Below are 20,327 nucleotides of genomic sequence, written 5' to 3'. Positions count from 1 at the left end.
CTTTAAGATATTAACCACCCATGCTGTGTAACTAATGTCTAATAATCTAATAAACTATTATATTATTGTAGCTTCGTATTGCTTACAAGGCCAAGACATCGCCAAAAAAAGACTTAGTCAGTCTAGAATGATTTTTACGTGGAAAATTCGATTAAGAGGATGTCAGCGCACTATTTGTTTTCTCTGTCTGGCTTACTCGTAACATAGACAAAACGCATATACGCAGAATCATTTTTTCTATATCTTGAAGTAATTTTAGAGTAAAACCTCCCATTACAAAAAAGATAGAAAATAATATTTTTGAGGGAATGACACATCGATTTGTCTAAATATTGTCTCTAAATAATTTAAACATTATTTAAATGTACAGTATTTTTTTGTTTATTTTGAAAGTCGAATACTAAGTCAAATATCAATAAAATATAAAATCAATATGTCATTATTTTAAAAATATTATTCTTTATCTTTTTTGTAATGGAAGGTTTTACTCTAAAATGACTTAAAGACATAGAAAAAATGATTTTTCGTAAATGCGTTTTGTCTATGTTACACGTGGGTCAGAGAGAAAAAACAAATAGTGCGCTGACATCCTCTTAAATATTTCAAATTTGTTTGTATGAGCTTATTTTTTTTTACTGACAATTTGAATTTAAATAAATAGTTTATATGAATTTAAATTGAATTAGATTGCTTGATTAATATTATTACTTATTTAAATGTTGTGTTGCGTAATTGCATTACGTTACATTAGTTATAAACAACGACGTTTGATTGCACTATAAAATAAAATATCAAGAGATTATAAGCGGTTATTTAAGGGTTCTCGATGTCGGGTAATTAATGATTATCTGTGTAAGAAGAAGTTTTATTATACACAATTTACTATTATCATTCATAAAGGTAATTTTTTCAATAGTTTGTTCACATTATTTTCTTATAGTCTTGCGTACATTTGCCTTTGTGACAACAAATATATAACATTCTTTCAAAACTTATATTACCTATCTTATCTGTTTCATTGATAATTTAAAAAAAAATTATCTACGGTATATTGTTATTTAACGTCTTAAATTTATGACACATTGCAGCCTTGCAGGTACACATTAGTACACTCCACGGTTAGTTCATAAAGGACAACATGACGTCTAGTCGTGAGGTACCTATACGATGACACCATGAAAGTGGGGCTCAGACAATAATAACTATTATACCTATTCAAAATACAAAACTAAAATAAAATACGAAAAGAGTTAAATAAAAAGAGAAACGTTTTTATTTTTTTTTGTCCAAATATCTGCTGTATATCCTCAAAATTATTTATGTCGTAAAAATTATAAAAGTTTTTTTTATTATTTATTTAAATATACACAATCTGTAAATTTAATATTATTTTACACAATAAGTGTATGTGATGGAGGTGACATGGCTTGAGTGACAGGAGATAAGGAGCCGCCCATTGGAGGCACTTAAGGTTGGGATGTTAGGCTAGGATTTTAATGCGCTAGCAAGAGAGAGTGGGATTACAAAATTAGGGGAAGTAGAAGTATACAATTTTAGATAAGTAGGTCACGACACCAGGTACATTTAAGATGCCTTCTGGGGTCACTAATTATAAAAGTTAAACAAAAATAAGGAATTACAACTTTACAACATTTTTGTTACACACTTAATTAAAGATAATCGATGTTTTTGAATGTATTAAATAATAATTAATAAAAAAATATTTGAGAATGACTATAATAGTAATAATAACATTAAAACTAATTACAACTATTGAAAAAGTGAAAAGCGAAAAAACTAAAGATGTTTGGTAAGTTGATGTTTTTATCATGATAATTCCAGTATTTTGATGTTAATGCATCATATTTAATTCATAGAAGATACATACAACCTAATAGAAAATAGATATTAGGTACATATAATGGTTATATAATTACCTAAACTGAGAAATATAAACCAATAGCCAATAGGTTAATAGGTTTTTTTAATGATGTAGGAGTCACCGTCAATACCGCGAATCCAAAAAAGCGAATGTCAAAAAAGCGACGGCAAAATAGCTAAAAACCATAATAGCGAATGGTCAAAATAGCTAAAATATATTATTTTGTGGAATTGTTATGACGCGATAGATTTGCCAAATACTAATTTTACAAATAAATATATCTAAAATATATTTAGTATATTTAATAGATTTTTATATATTATATAGGTTGGAATCGTGGTTTTAATCATTTACTTTGATCGTGTCACCCAACACTTTGGAAACTTATAGAAGGGTTCAAATAAGAACAGACTAACACAGAAATGAAAGTAGAGCAATACATAAGCGGACAAAATTCAATAAAAAAATAGAAAAAATATCAAGATACTGCATTAAGAATTTTAGAAATTCAAAAACAGTATACAGAAAGAAACATTTTAAATTATTTGAAACTTTGAAAGGCATAGCCTATATTATTTATCATTACAAGTATAAATTATAAATATTATATAATATCTTTTATCTTTTAATTTTTTAATATTTTATTGGATTTATGACTAAACTCTGATGTATATATATATATATATGTACATATAATAATGATAATTTTAAAATAATATACTTTAGCTTTTAGCTGTTGTGAACATTTGCTATTATGGCTTTCAGCTATTTTATACTTAGCTATTTTGCCGTCGCTATTTTGATATTCATTTTTTTGGATTTGCGGTATTGACGTGATACCATGATGTAGTGTGGACGAAAGTAAATTTGGCAAAGGGTTTATTTATCTATATTCTATGTTTTAAGGTATACTCGTGATTCGTTAATCGATTATAAACAGTGTTTGGTTGCCAAAAAATTTACAGTATATAGTCGGACGCGATACTAAATAATATTAATTAGTATACATATATAAGTTGTGCCCTGAATGATGTAGAAGAACTAAGGACGCACAATATCGTTTTAAAATTACATTTTGTCTATTTATTTTATGTTTTTAATAGACCGTATAATTTGTAAGAAAGAATCAAAGAACTATATATATATAGGAACAGGTTGATTATGATTGGAGTATAATAAGGAGTATTGACGTATGGTTCGAGTGTAATAATACATGAATTGTATATATTCTTCAAATATTTTATTTATGGTTACTAATTTACTATTGAGTATTATTATACTTTCATATTTATTTATGTTAATATAATAATTATTAAAAAAAAGCGGGTAAGTCGTAGATGTCACTCTGCTGTACAGTAAGTTAAAATAGTGAGTTAATGTAATGGATGGAATTAAATTTTAATCCAATGATATTATATCATTGTATACGAAAAACGATTCTGAGCGGAGATGGTTTATATGTCTAGGATATATTGTAGATTATTAATTGAAAAGAAATTTTTTTATGAATTTCTAGCTAAAATAATTTGCAAATTTTCGTGATTTGTACGTATTTTGTCAAAATTAAAACTTTGAATGCTTATAAAAAAAAATGGTGACCATGAATTTATTTTATTTTTCAACTGCTTTTGTAACAATATGTTAATGCCTTGTATTTAATTTTCAAGCTTTTCTACCCAACAAATACATTTTTATCGATATTCATTTTAAAAAAAATTAATAATGATCGAAAATTGCGTATGCCTATAAATAGTTCAACTTAAGTAAAATTTTTTTTGAAAATTACAAGATGGATAGAATATACTTATATAAAAATTTGGTGAAAATTTTAAATGTCGATGGTCATTTGTTTTAAAGTTAAATAAAAAACCAAAATCGATTGTGCGTTAAAAATTCCCGTTTTTTCCTTAATTTTTAATTTGTTTATCCCAATTTTTAAGAAAAATATTTTTTACTTTTTATTCCCTAAAATACCAACTAGATTCACTTTCTGATCGTACTGAAGTCAAAAATCGAAGCACTTTTACTGCCTTAAAACGCGATGACAGACACAAAAAAAAAAATGTAATATGCAAAATGTAAAATCATAGAATTATGCCACAGATATGCGTGAATTTTTTAAATTTATTTAAAATTAACAAATTTAATGATTTAAAATTATTGATTACTTACAAAATACTTACGGAACTAGCAAAAAACTAAAACAAATGCATAAAAAAAAGTTCATGGGGGATATGACAAAGATTTCCTGGTTCACATAGGTATTATATTATATAATAAATTAAAATCTTTTAACTCATTGTTAAATTATGTTTTGAAATTTTATAAAAAATATTTATATCCACTCATAATATAATATTATCATTATTTTAATTTTTAATATAATAATATATTTTTTTATTATTTAGCAAATGTTCTTTGGTAATATGCTCGAAAATCGTTTGTTAGAATGCACTGCAGTATGTTCTGCAAATACCCAGTGTTCGGAAGATTAAAACGTGTTCTAATGTTAAGCAATTAAAAAATGTACAGTAATATTAAATTCGGTTGCATGAAAAAAATTTATTATTTTGAATTTTGAAAAGAACATTAATGAAATATTGACAATTCATACCTAAATGTATAGTCGATAAATGTGTTATATTATTAATGTAACATATAATATTCCTCGTACCTAGAAAAGAACAAGATAATTTTATAATTTATAATACCATACCATAGATTTATAATTATTATCTCCTTTGATTAAATTTTCAAAAGAAAAGGTTGTTCCGAAATTGGATTTCGTAGATCCAAATGCTGAAAAAAATTATTAAAATTGACTCATTAGCTCTTTTTTTTATAATATTATTCATAAACAATGTTCTACATTTTTTTTTATACTTCCTGACTCCTGTCATATATAATATTATTTTCATAACGTTTTAGCAGTCGTTTCTTAATAAATATGAATTCATGGTTATATTTACAACTTTACAAGTAGTATGCCCTTGTCTTAGATCATATACTATATACTATATGATCTAAGGCCCTTATATAAATGTTAACTGTATATACATTTTTATCTCACCTAAACAGTTAAGAAAATATATTAGAAAATCAGTGGTTCTTTTATGTTTATTAAAAGTTAATTATTTTGTATTAGTATTTAGGTATAACTTTTTTAATGGAGTTATTTATAGGTAGTTACTATTATTTTTAAATCTTAACTCATAAACAATCTATTTCTAATAATATTGTTTAGTGCATCCATAAAATTAAATATTGATATTTTAGTATAAATGTTTTAAAATGACCTCGTATCTAGGAAGTGGGAATTTCAAGGTTTGTTTACAATAATACAATATCACATTTTTAGTCATCGGGTTCTACCCGAAGTAAGATTTAATGGCTAATAAACTACATTATTGGGTCGTCTGAATATTGTTAGTATCCTGCCTGTATACCTATTATGCCAGTATGGCCTAAGGAGTCTATGAGCTATGTACCCAAATACGTAGCTAAAGTTATAATCCTCTGAAAATTTGAACGTTTGTCAACAATATTATTATTATTGTTATTGGATGCATTGTTATTACTTAATTTATTATATGTTCTTCTATTAGGTGATCGGTTGTTACTTATTCGTTTTGTCATTCAATAAAAATTTATATATTTAAAGCTGAGAAGTATTAGGTATATCGTATGCTAATTGCTAATTAGCAATTTAAACAATATAATAATATAACAGTGTGATTATACACAAAAGTAAAACACAACTACACAGACAAAAATAATTAGCCACATTATTGTGAGCTGGTGTGAGCTGGTGTTCGTAATGCAATCTTTTTGTGTAGCTGGCAGACATTATTTAAAAAATTCAAACGGCTTGACGTTTTTGCCTTTAAGTATCAATCCATTTCTTGTCACAACGATTACTAAATACAAAAAATTAATACACTATAATTATACCCTATAGTCTAATATATAGGTACTTCTCGAAATTGCCTAGAATAGCTAAGAATATTTTATAATAAATTTATATTTAATTTCTGTTTCTATTTTTATCATAGTAGATTGAACTAATTGTACTAAAAATAGATCGTTTTTAATATAATATAATAACTATTATTTATTATACTATTCTAAATACCCCCAAAAATTATTTAAAAAGAAGAAAAAACGTAAAAAAAAATATTTTAAATAATATCATTATTCAGACTATATAAATGTATTTGCTCTGACATCAGTGCTTTCTGTATTCCTCTGATACTAATTAGATACGGATTAGAATGTTATTTTAAATTAAAGTCATTTTATTGAACTACACTATCATGGATTAAACAAAAATATATATTCGGGTAGGTATTTAAGGTAAATTTATGAATTTTTTAAATTGTTTGAGGCATCAGCTGCATGGTTATTAGCCAGCGTTACATTTATGAATTTATACATGCAGTATATAGGTACCTAAACTACACACAATACAATATCTTGAGATATAAATTCCACGTAATTAATTGCACAGAGGATTTTACTGAAGAAATATTTTTTTACGATAACTATTACAATTTTTATTAGCATAGAACATTTGGATCGTATCTTTTAATGCATAATATACCACGTGACATGTGAGCGATATAATTGGTATATGAATTACATTTCAAAGATATTTATTTTATTTATTAAATAATATTTAGTAATATAAACAATCATAGAAAAAAATTATTGTCAGCCGTCAGGGTATCAAAAAAAGTATAAAAAAACAATTATATACATATATGTATATGTAAAATAAAAATAAAAATAAGAATAAATAAAATATAATGCAATATACTAGGTATATAATATAATATAATAAACATTTTTATAAATATAAAAATAAATAACGTGCACTACGTGACAAAAGTGATAAACCGCACAGTAATATTGTGTCGGGAATATTAATATTACAATGAATTTCAGCAGAAAATATTATTATAATAATAGTAACAATATTTACATTTACCAACAAAAAAATTATTTGATACAATATTTGATCACATGCAATATTTTATTAACACAAATATCTAATTTACTTGAATAATATTTAATCTATACAAATATATGGAATATACGATGATTAATTTTAATTATTTGGTAGCAAAATAATTTATTTTTTATATAAATTATGATATTATTGTATTCGTAATATTATAAATTGAATTATTAAATGAAAAATGAAAAGTGCAAATCTATCAAATATATTATATAAATTCATACTGTTTATTAAATCATAATTATTTTATGGTGCCTATTATAGTAATAGTAATAATAATAATTTTTTGTACACTATTTGTATTGAATTTTGCACTTGTTTGATTTTGTTCATTTTTAATATAGTTTTACGGGTGCTTGTAAATTGCGCCCATATTAAGTAGGTGGTAAAAATACTAAAGTAAATTCTGCCCGGTATTTTTCGGGGTCTAAAACGGGTATAGTAAATTGCGCCCATAGTATCTACTATCTTGAATTCATCGTTACCTATTATGTGTATTTTAAAAATACTGTTTTTCATTTATTGGTGGATAAGCCGAACGTTAGATTAGAGCGACATCCACTTACCCGCTTTTTTTTTTTTAAATTTATTCATTTCAAGTAAGCCAAAAAAAACATTTTTGGAGGATAGTGATAGTCGCCTCCTCGTGGTGTCCTCTGGGTAATGCTAAATGACTACCATAAAAATAATACTTCTATTGGGCGCAATTTACTGTACAGAAATTTGTACCTGAAAAATACCGGGCGCAATTTACAACTATTTCCTTTGCAATTTACGTTTGCCCAGTTTTACAATATTGCAAAAACAAATAATATTTTCAATTTTAATAATTTTACGTCAGTCTAATTGACATCGAACTTGACAATAATCTCTGAATATTTCCACTAGATTTTCTTTGATGGCTATTGTACATTGGGTTTGGGTCTAAGCTAGAAATACTATATTGAGGATATAATTATTAATTATTCTAAACGGACATATTCACATACAAATATACAATAACTGTGAATTTTATTGCCATCTCTACAATCGCTGACAGATCTATAAATTTTAGTGTTAATAATTATTTATTCATATGTTTTACGTTTCCTACGTGAATCCGGTGAGTGCGGCAAAATATAGAAAAGCTCTTATTTCGGCGCATCGGACGCACTGCTCTGCGCCGGAACAGCATGGTCAGAATAGAATTCGTTCACACTCGGTGGATTTACATAGGACAGTCTATAGATATTATTTTCGAATATTTTTACTCCTGCTCATCCAGTCAAAGGTATTGTATTCAATTCAATATTACAACACAGCTCGAACAATTCTATATTTTAGTAAAATCTTAAGTGTGCTGATGGCAAACCCCTGTATGGGGCTGTTTTATATATAGTAACGGCCTTGGCGCGCGTAGAAACATTTGTTTGGAAGCTTTAAATACTCATAACTCATTTTATGTTATTATAGTTATAACTTGTACTTAAGTAGTAGTCATGACTAATGACAATCAAATGAATGATCTTATACAATTAATAGGAACTACACTTAGTAGTTTTTTTTAATTTTAATTTATTAAATATTATACCACAACAACTAAGGTTATTGGCATATTGTACAATAAAAACATTAAATTAGGTGCTAAACATTATGAATATTAAGTAAAATATAGATTCTTTATAAAGGTGTAACGTTAAAATATATAAGTACAACATTGGTGGTGAGAGAAAGATAAAAATAAAAATAATAGAAATGTCAATTTGAAAAAATTAAATCGATTGATTATTCCTGCAATTTTTTTATTCATATTGTCATCTATAAGCTTTGTAAAATTAATGTCGTATACATTATTACCAACACACATGTGATTTTTCAAAAAATAGTATCTTATTTTTATTAACATCATATAATTATTTTAACATTTTTAATATTTTTTCACTTACACCTATATGCCATATGGCTATATTTATATTACATAGTATGTATTTTTATGCTTGGTTTTTAACATTACCAACACAAAAGTGATTTATTTTTTATAAAATTCTAATAACTATATTTTCATGGATAAGAAACAAAAAAAAAAATACTGTAAAAAACATTTTTAACCATACCTGTGGTCTGAATAGATTATAGACAGTCCTAAGTCTGTTAAAATGGGACGGAAAATGTTAGCATAGTATAGAACTTCCCAAAAAATATTCAAGAACTAATGTTGTAGCTAAAATAATTCAGGACTCAACTAGTGTAGTAACTATAAAAATCAGGGACCGAACTAGTGTAGTACCTATAAAAATCCGGGACCCAACTAGTGTAACAACTTTAAATTTGGGACCCAACTCGGATGCAGCCGGTCTGTATGATACCCTTGATGTCACTCAGAGAACATGTTTGGACAGAGATAAACTATAGTAGTATAGTACTCCTTAATCCTTATACTTTATATAGTGTACCTACTACTTACTATTTCATATCAGTAATCACTTATTTTCATTAACTATCATTGACTATAATGAATGTCGTATAAATTAATTTTTTTTTTGTGCCTAAGGCAACGTTGTATTAGCGTTATGCACTGAATAATATTATACAGCATACTGTATAACAACATAATCCCAAAATGTAATAACTCGCCTATCATTTGTGTATACTTTTTATCTTATTGTTATTGGTAAACTTAGGTATTACGTTCTCAATTCTCATTTCCATATATATTATATTGTTTTGATTTATTTATTTAAAATAACAAAATAACACACATATTATAATTATGATTCGTTCCTATATAACCATGGCTTCTTTTATATACATTTGAAGTTTAAATTTTGACAAAATTCGTTAATAAGTATGAAATGTTAAATTTTCACATATAATGCTTGACAGTTGAATTCAAGGACCTTATATGAATTTATATACTGCTTCCAAATGATTTCAAAAATATACAAACAACTTTCTTTTTAGAGTTCAAATTTGAACAAAATATTATATTTAAACAATGAGTAACGGTTAAGTTATTATTATGTATCTAATTTAATATGTACCAAATACTATTTATGGGTAATTGATACTTTTAATGTATAATATTTTATTTTAAACCTACAATAATATTTTAAAATGCATTTTTTTTGGAAAAATTCAATTCAGAAAATAATAGCAATATCTAATAAAAAAAATATCATTAATAATACTTAATAGTTAATATACGTAAGTAGATATGTACCTATATAGATTGTCTTCACTCAGAATCGTTTTTCGTATGCAATGATGATTTATTATTGAATTTAAAATTGAATTTAAACACATTATCATCACCTACTCCACAGCAGAGCTGTTATCTAGCTACTTTCCAACTATCTAACTTATATTCAGAATAGAATAAATTATGTTTAGGTAGGTAAATTATAATCTTAATTAAAATTTTAACACCATGAAAATTTCTAGAATTTAAGGTTTTAATATATATATATATATATATATATATATATATTAATATAAAACTAACCTACAATTTTTTAACTATTTAACTCACACAATATTTTATAAATATAAATTGGTATACATTATATACATTGTATATATTTTCAAGTATATATCAACAAACATTGGCTGAACATAAAAACAATTTCCGGATTTCTATTGAATGACGAACACATTAAAAATGATTTGTCTTTCTCCGCCGTATGAAATATATGATTTTCACAATCACCGTTATATACTGCATTTTACTGCAGAACAATATAGGTATATATTATATTGTAGGTAATGAATCTAAATAGCTATGTATAGGATTTTGATAACGATTAAAAAGTTATTATTTTATCTTATCCTCAGTTTCTTACTATACCTATATTATACGGCTATTATAAATCACCGTTGAATGTATATTAGTTTAAAGGTTAATATTTTCCACTGTAAAAATATTGACACCAAACAAATTGAAGATCATTTATAATAATTATTTATTCCAAACAATGAATTGAAAAATTGAAGGTATAGATAAGAATTAATAGATGTTTATGATTTTTTTTTCATCATTCAAACAACTAGTTTACGGGTTAAAATTAATTAATTTTAAATAAGCCCGTGTCACAAACATTTTTACGTTATAATAAGAATACAAGCTAATTCTTCTTAAAATATTTTTTTTAAATATATTAAGTAGGTACATACGATACACTATATTCGTTCATATATTTAAAAAAAATGTATTAGTAAAAAACAATTTTTATAAGTCATAATTATGTATAGATAAAAAATATATACAGTGTAGGTAATAACACACCTTTTTTATAGTTAAAAAAAATTAATTATTATGCATTGTATTTTTAATATTATAGTATGTATCAAGTAAAATAAATATTAGTTTTGATACTATAGTATTTTAATAGTAGATTTACAAATTAATATTTTAAGTTGCAACCTATAACAGTAACACTTTTTTTTATAATAATGTTGGTTAGAATGCTTAGATAATGTTATAAATTTACTTATTTAAGAAATTAAATTGATTGAGTTCAAACAGAACGCAACCCAAAATAATTAATAATTATTTAAAATAATCTATTATTAGATATCTACCATAAGATAACCGTTAAAAAAAAAAAAACAATATATTATATTATAATATATGAGTATGATAAAATTTGTTCGTTAAATTCATGAACAAAACAATGTTGAGTAACATATAAAACATGATAAATTATTTAATGTTTTTTAATTTGGAATATTTTTGTATTATAGATTATTATAAATTCTAATATTTTACGATAGGAAGTAAACCATAAAAAAAAATTCGGAAGTATGTAATTTTTGAATCCAATAACTAGGAAAACTATATGGTATAGATTTAGACAACTATAACGAGGTTGGGAAATAAATATTTATCCGTCGGAAACCACACACATTGAAAAAGTAAGTTATGACTGCAGCACACGAGAGACAGTAGATTATGTAAATGTTTGTATAATGTATATAGTACCTATTTAAATGTAGAAAAAATAGTTTGAGTTAATATAATTACGCGTGTATTTATCTATAAATAAATAATAAATATATGAACTGGCAGAATATTTTTACTAGAAATAATTAATAATAATGAAGGTAACTGTAGTAAGTTATGCCTATCAATACATAAAATAAAATTATATCTTATTTTCATGACACAGAATTGAATTCCATGCATCTTAAAATAAGATACGTACTATAAATATACGTGTTTTTATTTAATTCAGTCAAAAATATAATATATTAAAATATAAAAATATAATTATTTATTTATATTCTAAATATAAGAATGTAATATTAAATCAATAAAAGATTCGGCAACATATGTTAATTCAAGTAGAGCTATAGTATTTTATTTGGTTTGTTGATAAATGTAGATGGGTAGATGGACAGAAACCTACTTAAAATGTAGTAAGAATAACTATAATATTTTATAATTCATCATTTTTTTTGTGGTTATATACATTTTGTCGGTTGAACCGACATTATTCAACGAAGGTAAACAATAGATATTTTTCTTTCTTTTTTATTTGTCATGGTTTTAATTGTTTTCACTTGCAACTAACGAACCGGACGATAATCTTATAACCACATGCCAACCAGTAGTTCCGGAGGCTCGAATTTTCCACATTGGTCAATGTTTACTTGTTTTTTTTTTTTTTTTATCACACAGTTTTTTGTTTCCCTTCATTCGACTCTGGAGAAAGGTTTTCCCGGACGACCAGTCCGAGTAAAAGTGATTTAGTATCGTGACGTCGCTCCTGACATGCCGACATAACATGCTCCTGATACGTCTTGTGTTGTGCGTTATATGTACCGCCGCTTTGTCATCAAACGTGCACTCGATACTACCCGAAAGCGATGATACCAAAATTAACGATGGTGACGAGTATGGTGTCCGAAATTATGTATCTGATCACGAGCTTCCAAGGGATGTGCCAACGAGGGTTAAGATCGTTGGTGACTTGGGGACACCACCTCCTAGTGTCAAGTTGGATTTTGTACCTAAACAGACATACGTGCAGGTTCGAAGATATGATGCTGTCAAGCGGCTTCCGCAGGAGGCCGCAATGGAAGAAGCTGCAACTTCAGAAGAAGCAGCAAATGCACCTAGACTTAGAGAAGTTGTAACTCACAAAAAGACACAAGAGGTCAGTTATTTTTAACGTAAGCTACATTGTCTTATCATTTATGACATTTCTTGTATAATATGTAGGTATTTATTTTATCTAACGTTCTCTTAATTTTATCTATAATGTAGCAAACTAACTAAAATTGCAGAATAATCTAAATATTCTAAACCGATAATAATTTGTATCTATATAAAATTACCTATACCTACAATATTTCCTAAAATTAAGATAAGTGCATTAAATTATGTAATGTATCTAAATATAAATTTATTTTTTAACGGTTAATTGGGTATAGTTTGGATTACTGCCCATTTCATACTTTTATTTATATATTATTGTTAAATATACATGGTTTTAGTAAAATATTATTAATACTTAGATTGTCAAGAATGAAAAATAAAATATTTGGCTATTAGCATTTAATAAATTTACAACATTTTAATTGTTATTTGGTTATTTGGAACATTATATTATTTTACTCCGATATTCGACAAAAAATGAAATAAAAATATTAAAAATACTGTTATCTTCTTAAAAGATTTAAAAATAAAATTCGGAGTAGGCCTGGTAATAACAAGTAGTAAAATTATTAGTATATAAATATCTGCTCCGATGTATAAAGTGGTACTTAATTACCTATATATTTTATAGTTGTATACGTAAACTTGGCCCCGATTTTTTAAATTAGCTAGATATACAGTTTTTAATTGTTGAGGAACTTTTAACATTACATTTCAAACGATTCTCATTGCCCTCAAAAATTTTTTTTTCCACATTGATTCTATCAAAATATGAAGAAATTCGTAAAAATATATCTAAGAAGTACATTATACATTTATAATTTCTGCAGCATATAAATTATTACTAGACCTTTTGTTTTAATGAAGATGCATTTTAAGCATATAAATAATTGTATGTCTATGTCATAAAAATAGGTTAGGTTAAAATGTTTTAAAACGATCGATTATTACTTTTTCAATGTTAATGTTCATTACATTTTGTCATTTTCTAGTCCGACGTAGAATAATATTGTTTTTATTTTTGACATTGTATTTTTTCACTACACTAATTATTAACATAGATTGACATAGATTTTAGTTTTAAATTGAGTAATAATTTTTAATTTACACTATATCATATGCAAAACTTTATAAAAATTGAATTATCTATTGTAAAAACTCACTTACAAATACAGCTGCTGATTTCGACCATAACAAAGCCAAATGTGATATTTTGAATTTACTATTTTAAACACTTGTAAGAAGGAGCTAGCAAATGCCATGTCCTCTTAAAGCTTAAATTTTAATTTTAATTCACTATATTCAAATATACATGTTTATTTTTGTTTATACATATTTAAAAAAAAATTATAGCTTTACTAAGAGTCCTCAATAATAGTAAAAATAATAAGTTATTGTAAAAGTAAAAATAAAAATAATTTTTAGTACCATAAAATTACAATAAAATTGAAATCATATAATATTATTTTAATTAGTGAAATATTATAAACTGTAGTATCATATTAAAAACATATTCTCTAATATCTTTTTTAACAACTAATAAATTTTTTATTAATGTTTTCTTATCATTCACTATTTTTAAATTTAAAAATATTAAGATACACTTTTTTAAATATTTTAATGTATTTTAGACCTAAATTTTCCTAGAGTTTTGGTATAAATAATATATTACAATTGTATTGTTAAAAACAAAATTGACTGCTAATTGCCACAGATTATTTATTTAGGAAATTAGTAAATAATTATTGCTTTAAACTAAGTATAATAATAAATTCAATTGAAATATGAATCAAAATTTTATGTAAGCCAATATTATATTTACTATTAAAATTCAAATAATCTTCATTGTTAAAAATAAACTAATTGATGATAACACTATAAAATTGATTGGTAAACATATGGAATATCCATCATTGTTAAAGTTTTTTTCTATTTGAAAAAATTAATTTTACAGTAGAGAGCTATTTATTATAAAAAATTTTATTACAACGTTACACATGTCATAATACATGTACCTTACTTGTAAGTAGTATATGACAACGGTTTCGAAAACCACGTAATTATGAAGTTAAAACCACATCACATTCGATTTCACGACTATTTCATATTGTTTCCTGATAATTGAACTCAAGGACTCTTGTATTGTGTATCAAAAAACTATTTTTTATCGAATTCTTTGTAATATCATCCATAGCTCTCTCTTGTAGTTTCTAAAATTTTGAACGATTTATTCATAATATGTCAGTAAGCCTTTTTTATTTATTAAAACAATAGGTATTAAAATGAATACATGGTTTTTTTATATCAACAGTTTGGTCTTTTATTTGTTTATATAGTATAGCAAAAAGTATGTATGTATTAAAATTAAATCCTGTGTAAAAAATTTGTGGACAATGGCGTACCATATATATTGACATAAATGAAAACCACGTTAATATCAGTTGCTTATTATTCACGCGAACAATAGGGGGAAATCGATAGAGTTTGTGAATTCTACGCGCATTGAACGTTATTTAAATATAAAAGAAAGTTATTGTTATAATTATAAATATTTTTAATTTTTAGGTGTACGAGGAACAAGGTTACGAAGATGCCGGATACGATCATGGTGGTTCAAAAAAATTGAAAATTGAAGAAGAAGTAAAGGATAATCAAAGCACAGAAGTCTTAAGACCTAAAAATAGTTCTTCACAAAATGTAGAAGAAACTAAAGACCATGCAGCAACAGTTGCACCATCAGGTAGGGGAACTTGGAGTCGACACAAAACAACTACAGGAAAAAAAACTAGATACGAAGATGATGGTGATAAAAGAAAAGTTATTATTAATGATAGCAGCCCTATAAGTGAAAAGTCGTCCGGAAATTACTCAAAGTTTGATGGGGGAAAAATAATTATTGTGCAAAATCTAACAGAATCTGAAAAAAAAAATTCTAAAAATGAAGGTGCTGAATCTAGACGTGTTCCTAGTTTTAGTAAAACTAGAGACAATGTAGAACCAACAACTTATAGGCCAATTATGAGACACGATAGTTCTAGAACTACAGTAAAACAAAATAAAAATGATCATATTAACAGGACCAGAAGTAGGCCTAGGAAACGTCAGGAAGCTGATGTACAAAAATCTCAAACAGATGTCATAGGAAGTTATGACAATTCTCCCTGGATACCGATTTCACCGCCAACGGATTATAAAAGAAATAATAATGTGAACAAAAGACCAATAAAATCAAAAACGAATTCAGAGTTACACGAATTAAATGGTCATGCTACAAAGTATGGGTATTCAATAAATCACGATACACCATACCAATATATATTTCCAACTGATATATTAGGACCAGGATCATCAAGCAAGCCAGATAGAAAGTTAAGGCCTAAGTTTGTTAACTTAGATGTTACTGTCGGAAAACCACAAGTGTCGTCTTACGAGTATTCAAATTATGAATTTATCCCTCAGACAAATTATGACGGAAGTGCCATAAATCCAAAACATAAAAAAATTAAGAAGTCTTCAGGAGAAAATTTATCTTTTGATTCTATAAATTTACCTTCGAGTAATTTTAAAACTGGTGTAACTCATATTAATAAACAAAATGGAAGTTCCACAAATCAAAGACAAAAAAATAAAACGATTCAAAGTGGATCTTTGGAACATTTCAATACAAACGTAAAGTCTGAACCTCATCAAGAAAAAAAAAAGTTAAATCTTAGAGATATTGAAACAGAACTAGGGAACCGTGGACATTCAGGCTCACGGTACACAAGTACTTTTATTAAAGATTTAAGCCCTCCTAAAACGTACGATGCACCATTTATAACAAGGCTTAAAAAAAATAACTTTGATTCCAGAGGAGACCCAACTATACTTGTTTATCCAAAATATGAGTTTTATCAAAATCATCAAAATGAGCAACATCCAACAAACGAAGAAGTTCATCATGGACAAAGACCATTAAATAATAATAACAAAGCACACGCAAATATTGAATCAAATGAAAATCCTCCGCATAGCATAAAACATGAAAGTTCACGTCTTTCTGAATACTCAAAATTTAATAATAGACCAAAAGACATTTTTAAACAATCAGACGAGATTTTTGAAAGTTGGGAAAATCATCCTAAAATTAGAGGACAGACGTCTCAATTGTCAGAACAAAATTCAAAATTCAATAAAGGAGGTGGTTATCCAAAGTTTGAATCAAATAACAGATTTGAAGGATCTGGTACTAAATCATCATCTATATACAGATTAATTCCATATGAAAAGACAGTAAAAATTAACAACCCTTATTCGTATGTATATCAAAATGATCATTATCCTTCCGGAAGCCGATACAGCGGAGTTAGAGTTGAATTAACGACCCAAAGCCCTAAATTGAGTGACAAAAATATATATTGGAATAGCAGACATCCTCATTTACCAAAGGACTCAATAAAAAATACCGAAGAGCTTAGAGGTCCAGATAAATCTGAGTATGAAAACACTCGTCATGTTGAAAATTTGACTTTGGCGCATTTTTCAGGACTTCATAAATCTGATTCTTATCGACCATTTCCAATACAACATAATGAACGTGTGAATAATTTAGCAAAACTTCTTAATGATAATTATCCAAGAAGGACGCGTAGAGATTTAGAAGTAATAAATATAGCTTCAAGTGGTACTACAACTGAAATTCCAGTCGATACTCTTATATATCCTCATTACAAAAAAGCTCCAAAACAATCGGCATTAAGGTATGCTACGAATCCAATTTTAACACCTCGCAAAACTGCTGGTGGTATGGAGTTTTACGCTTCTACAGACAATGTTAGGTGTACTGATTTATCAGCACCCACAGATATTGCACCTGAAAGGACTGAAGATGGCAAATGGAATGGTGAACCTTCTGATGATAATCCTAGAGTAGATGCTCTTGGTGATAAAATTGGATGCTTCAAAACAAAATATTTTGGTAGTGATCCTTTAGATAATCCAATATTTAAAGAAAAAGATGTTGGATTCCCGGATGTATTATTTTCTGTGAAGAAACCTCCAGCAAAGGAAAAAGGTGGCATTCAACCAGGCAAACCACACGTGGACTGGAATTTTGCAGACGAACTAATTTCTGATGATTGGTTTCCTAAGAAGGATGTACAAAATCGAAGGTAAATTGTAAATTATAAAACCAATGATAAATTGTTAACTTAAAATTATTAATTTAAAATTGTAACTATTTTTTTCACAGATCAGATAATAAAAGTTTACCTATTAATCATAAAATTCAAGGTATGGAATCTATTCTACCGGAACCAGTTATTTTAACATTTCCTACAAAATCATCAACAGTTGTCTACAACAATAATACGAAAATAGAATCAGAAGATAATGATTCAGACGTTTCTTCAAATGATGAACATGTTTTACAATACTCGGTTCAACATCCCGCTCCAAAACCAGAATCTAATATGAGAAATAACAATTTAATAGACAATAAAATTGAAGGCCTTCTTCCACCACCACAAAACAACCACCTAACAAAAAAGTTTAAAAAACTACAAAAAATTAAAAAACCCATAGTAAAAAAAGTGTTAAAAAAGATAAAAATGGATGATGAATCAAATGATGCCGATTTGCTCGATGTCTTTAGTCCTATTACTTCCTTTTTTTCTGACGAAGATGACGCCATAGTTTCACCAATTGTTCACAATTTTTTTAATATTAAAATCACACCATCTGCGAAACTTAAAACTGCAACAACAGTGGACAAAACCAGTGGTGAAACAGTTAACAGATTTCAAATGCAAAATTATAGAAGAACTAAAAGAAACATGAAGGGAGTAGATTTACAAAAACCAAAACAGAGAAAATTAAATGTATCTAACAATACCAATGTGAGTTTATCTCCACCTACTGCTAGTGTAAGAATGTATTCTCCAAAAAATGGTTCTTGGTTTCGAGAAAAAAGAGACCATCTCTCAGTTAATGTAGATGTAAGAAGAAAAGAGCCACGGTATTATTATCATACTGATCGACCACGAGTCAGAGTAAAAAGGGTAGTGCATAATCCTCCATTTTATAGTAGAAGTGGTCAGGTATTTAGCAGCAAATATTTGATTTCAGATCAGGAAAATTCTGAAACTCTACCAGAGGAAATAAACGTGGCATTTTCTACTACACCTAGGTATGAATCAACTCCTAAGTTCATACCAGCAATAGCATTTGGAGACAGCAAAACTAAAATTATTAATTACAACGACAGTGTAGCTAATAGTACAAATGACATCGAACGGGCACAATTCGACAAAAAAGGTTCATTGATATATGTTATTAATCCAGATACTGGAGTTGGAAAATGGATGCAAGTGATAAAAGTAAAAAATGAAGAAGATACAAAATCTGTATTAACGAACGGTCCTATTTATTTAGAAAAAAAAATTAAGGATGGTGTTGCCGAAGAAACTATTGGAAAATTTGGATTTAAAGGGTCTACCAAAGATTTATTTAGAAGCGTATTAGGTCCTACAATAGATCATAGATTTAAAATAAGACCTCCAAATAAAGAATCAATAAAGGAAGAAGTTAAGGAATCACCAAAAAAAGTAGTCTGCCCAAAAATAATGCGACCGAAAAAAAAAGAGGTCCGTAATATGAAATGTTTATTTTAAATTTAATTTAAAATGTTAATATTAATATTTTAATTTTTAGATAAGAAGAAGAACTACAACGACTACTACGACAACTACAGAAATACCTGTGGAGGAAGAAGTTGATGAGAGACCTGAAGAACAAAGTGGAGAAGACGAAAGCACTGTACCTCCTCAAGATGAAGATGAAGAAGAAGACGGAGGAGGAGGAAATGGTGAAAATGAAGAAGAACCACATGTTGGACATCCTCAGTATCAACAAGAAAGTGAAGAAAACTCTGATAATACAGGTCAAGATGAAGATCAAGATGTTCACGAGTCCAAACGAAAAAAACCATATACTGTGGTTAAAAAACCAGAATTTAATGGGTATTATTTTGGCTCAAGAGATAAAAATAAGAAAATAATGTAATTTGAAGTTATTTTCCAACTTTATAATTATTTACATTAATTTCTATAATTTATTTTGTGAATAATATATTGTCCTGTTACATTTAGATTATTTTTATTGTAATATTTATGTTTTCATAACAATTGTAAATAAAATTTATTTTAATTCCAATCGAATATAACAAAGTGTTTGGTAACACCATTGATTATAGAATAGACAGATAGCCCATGCAATGTTAATATTTGGTGACCATGCGTAGGATGCAACCACTA

At 26.8% G+C, this 20,327-nt stretch overlaps 1 protein-coding gene across 1 annotated transcript; it reads left to right on the top strand.

Moving 5' to 3' along the window:
• Window positions 1-12,618: 12,618 nt before the first annotated feature.
• Window positions 12,619-20,226, top strand: LOC107169268 (uncharacterized). The gene is made up of 4 exons (XM_015518958.2): window positions 12,619-13,033; window positions 15,601-18,185; window positions 18,266-19,658; window positions 19,726-20,226. The coding sequence occupies exons 1-4, from the start codon at window positions 12,662-12,664 to the stop codon at window positions 20,074-20,076; spliced, it is 4,701 nt and encodes a 1,566-aa protein (XP_015374444.2). The 5' UTR covers window positions 12,619-12,661; the 3' UTR covers window positions 20,077-20,226.
• Window positions 20,227-20,327: the final 101 nt, after the last annotated feature.

This window comes from Diuraphis noxia, unplaced genomic scaffold (assembly GCF_037042655.1).
Source record: "Diuraphis noxia isolate RWA-SAM2 unplaced genomic scaffold, SU_Dnox_SAM2 contig0004, whole genome shotgun sequence".
Classification (NCBI taxonomy): domain Eukaryota; kingdom Metazoa; phylum Arthropoda; class Insecta; order Hemiptera; family Aphididae; genus Diuraphis; species Diuraphis noxia.
The sequence above is the reverse complement of the archived record's forward strand: the minus strand, read 5'-3'. Positions and strand labels throughout refer to the sequence as shown.

Excerpts from the sequence above, each read along its gene's own strand:
- LOC107169268 (XM_015518958.2), top strand. The coding sequence starts at position 12,662 with ATGCTCCTGATACGTCTTGTGTTGTGCGTTATATGTACCGCCGCTTTG. Across the intron at positions 18,186-18,265 it reads AAGGATGTACAAAATCGAAG|ATCAGATAATAAAAGTTTAC; the intron begins GTAAATTGTAAA and ends TTTTTTTCACAG. Across the intron at positions 19,659-19,725 it reads TGCGACCGAAAAAAAAAGAG|ATAAGAAGAAGAACTACAAC; the intron begins GTCCGTAATATG and ends TTTAATTTTTAG.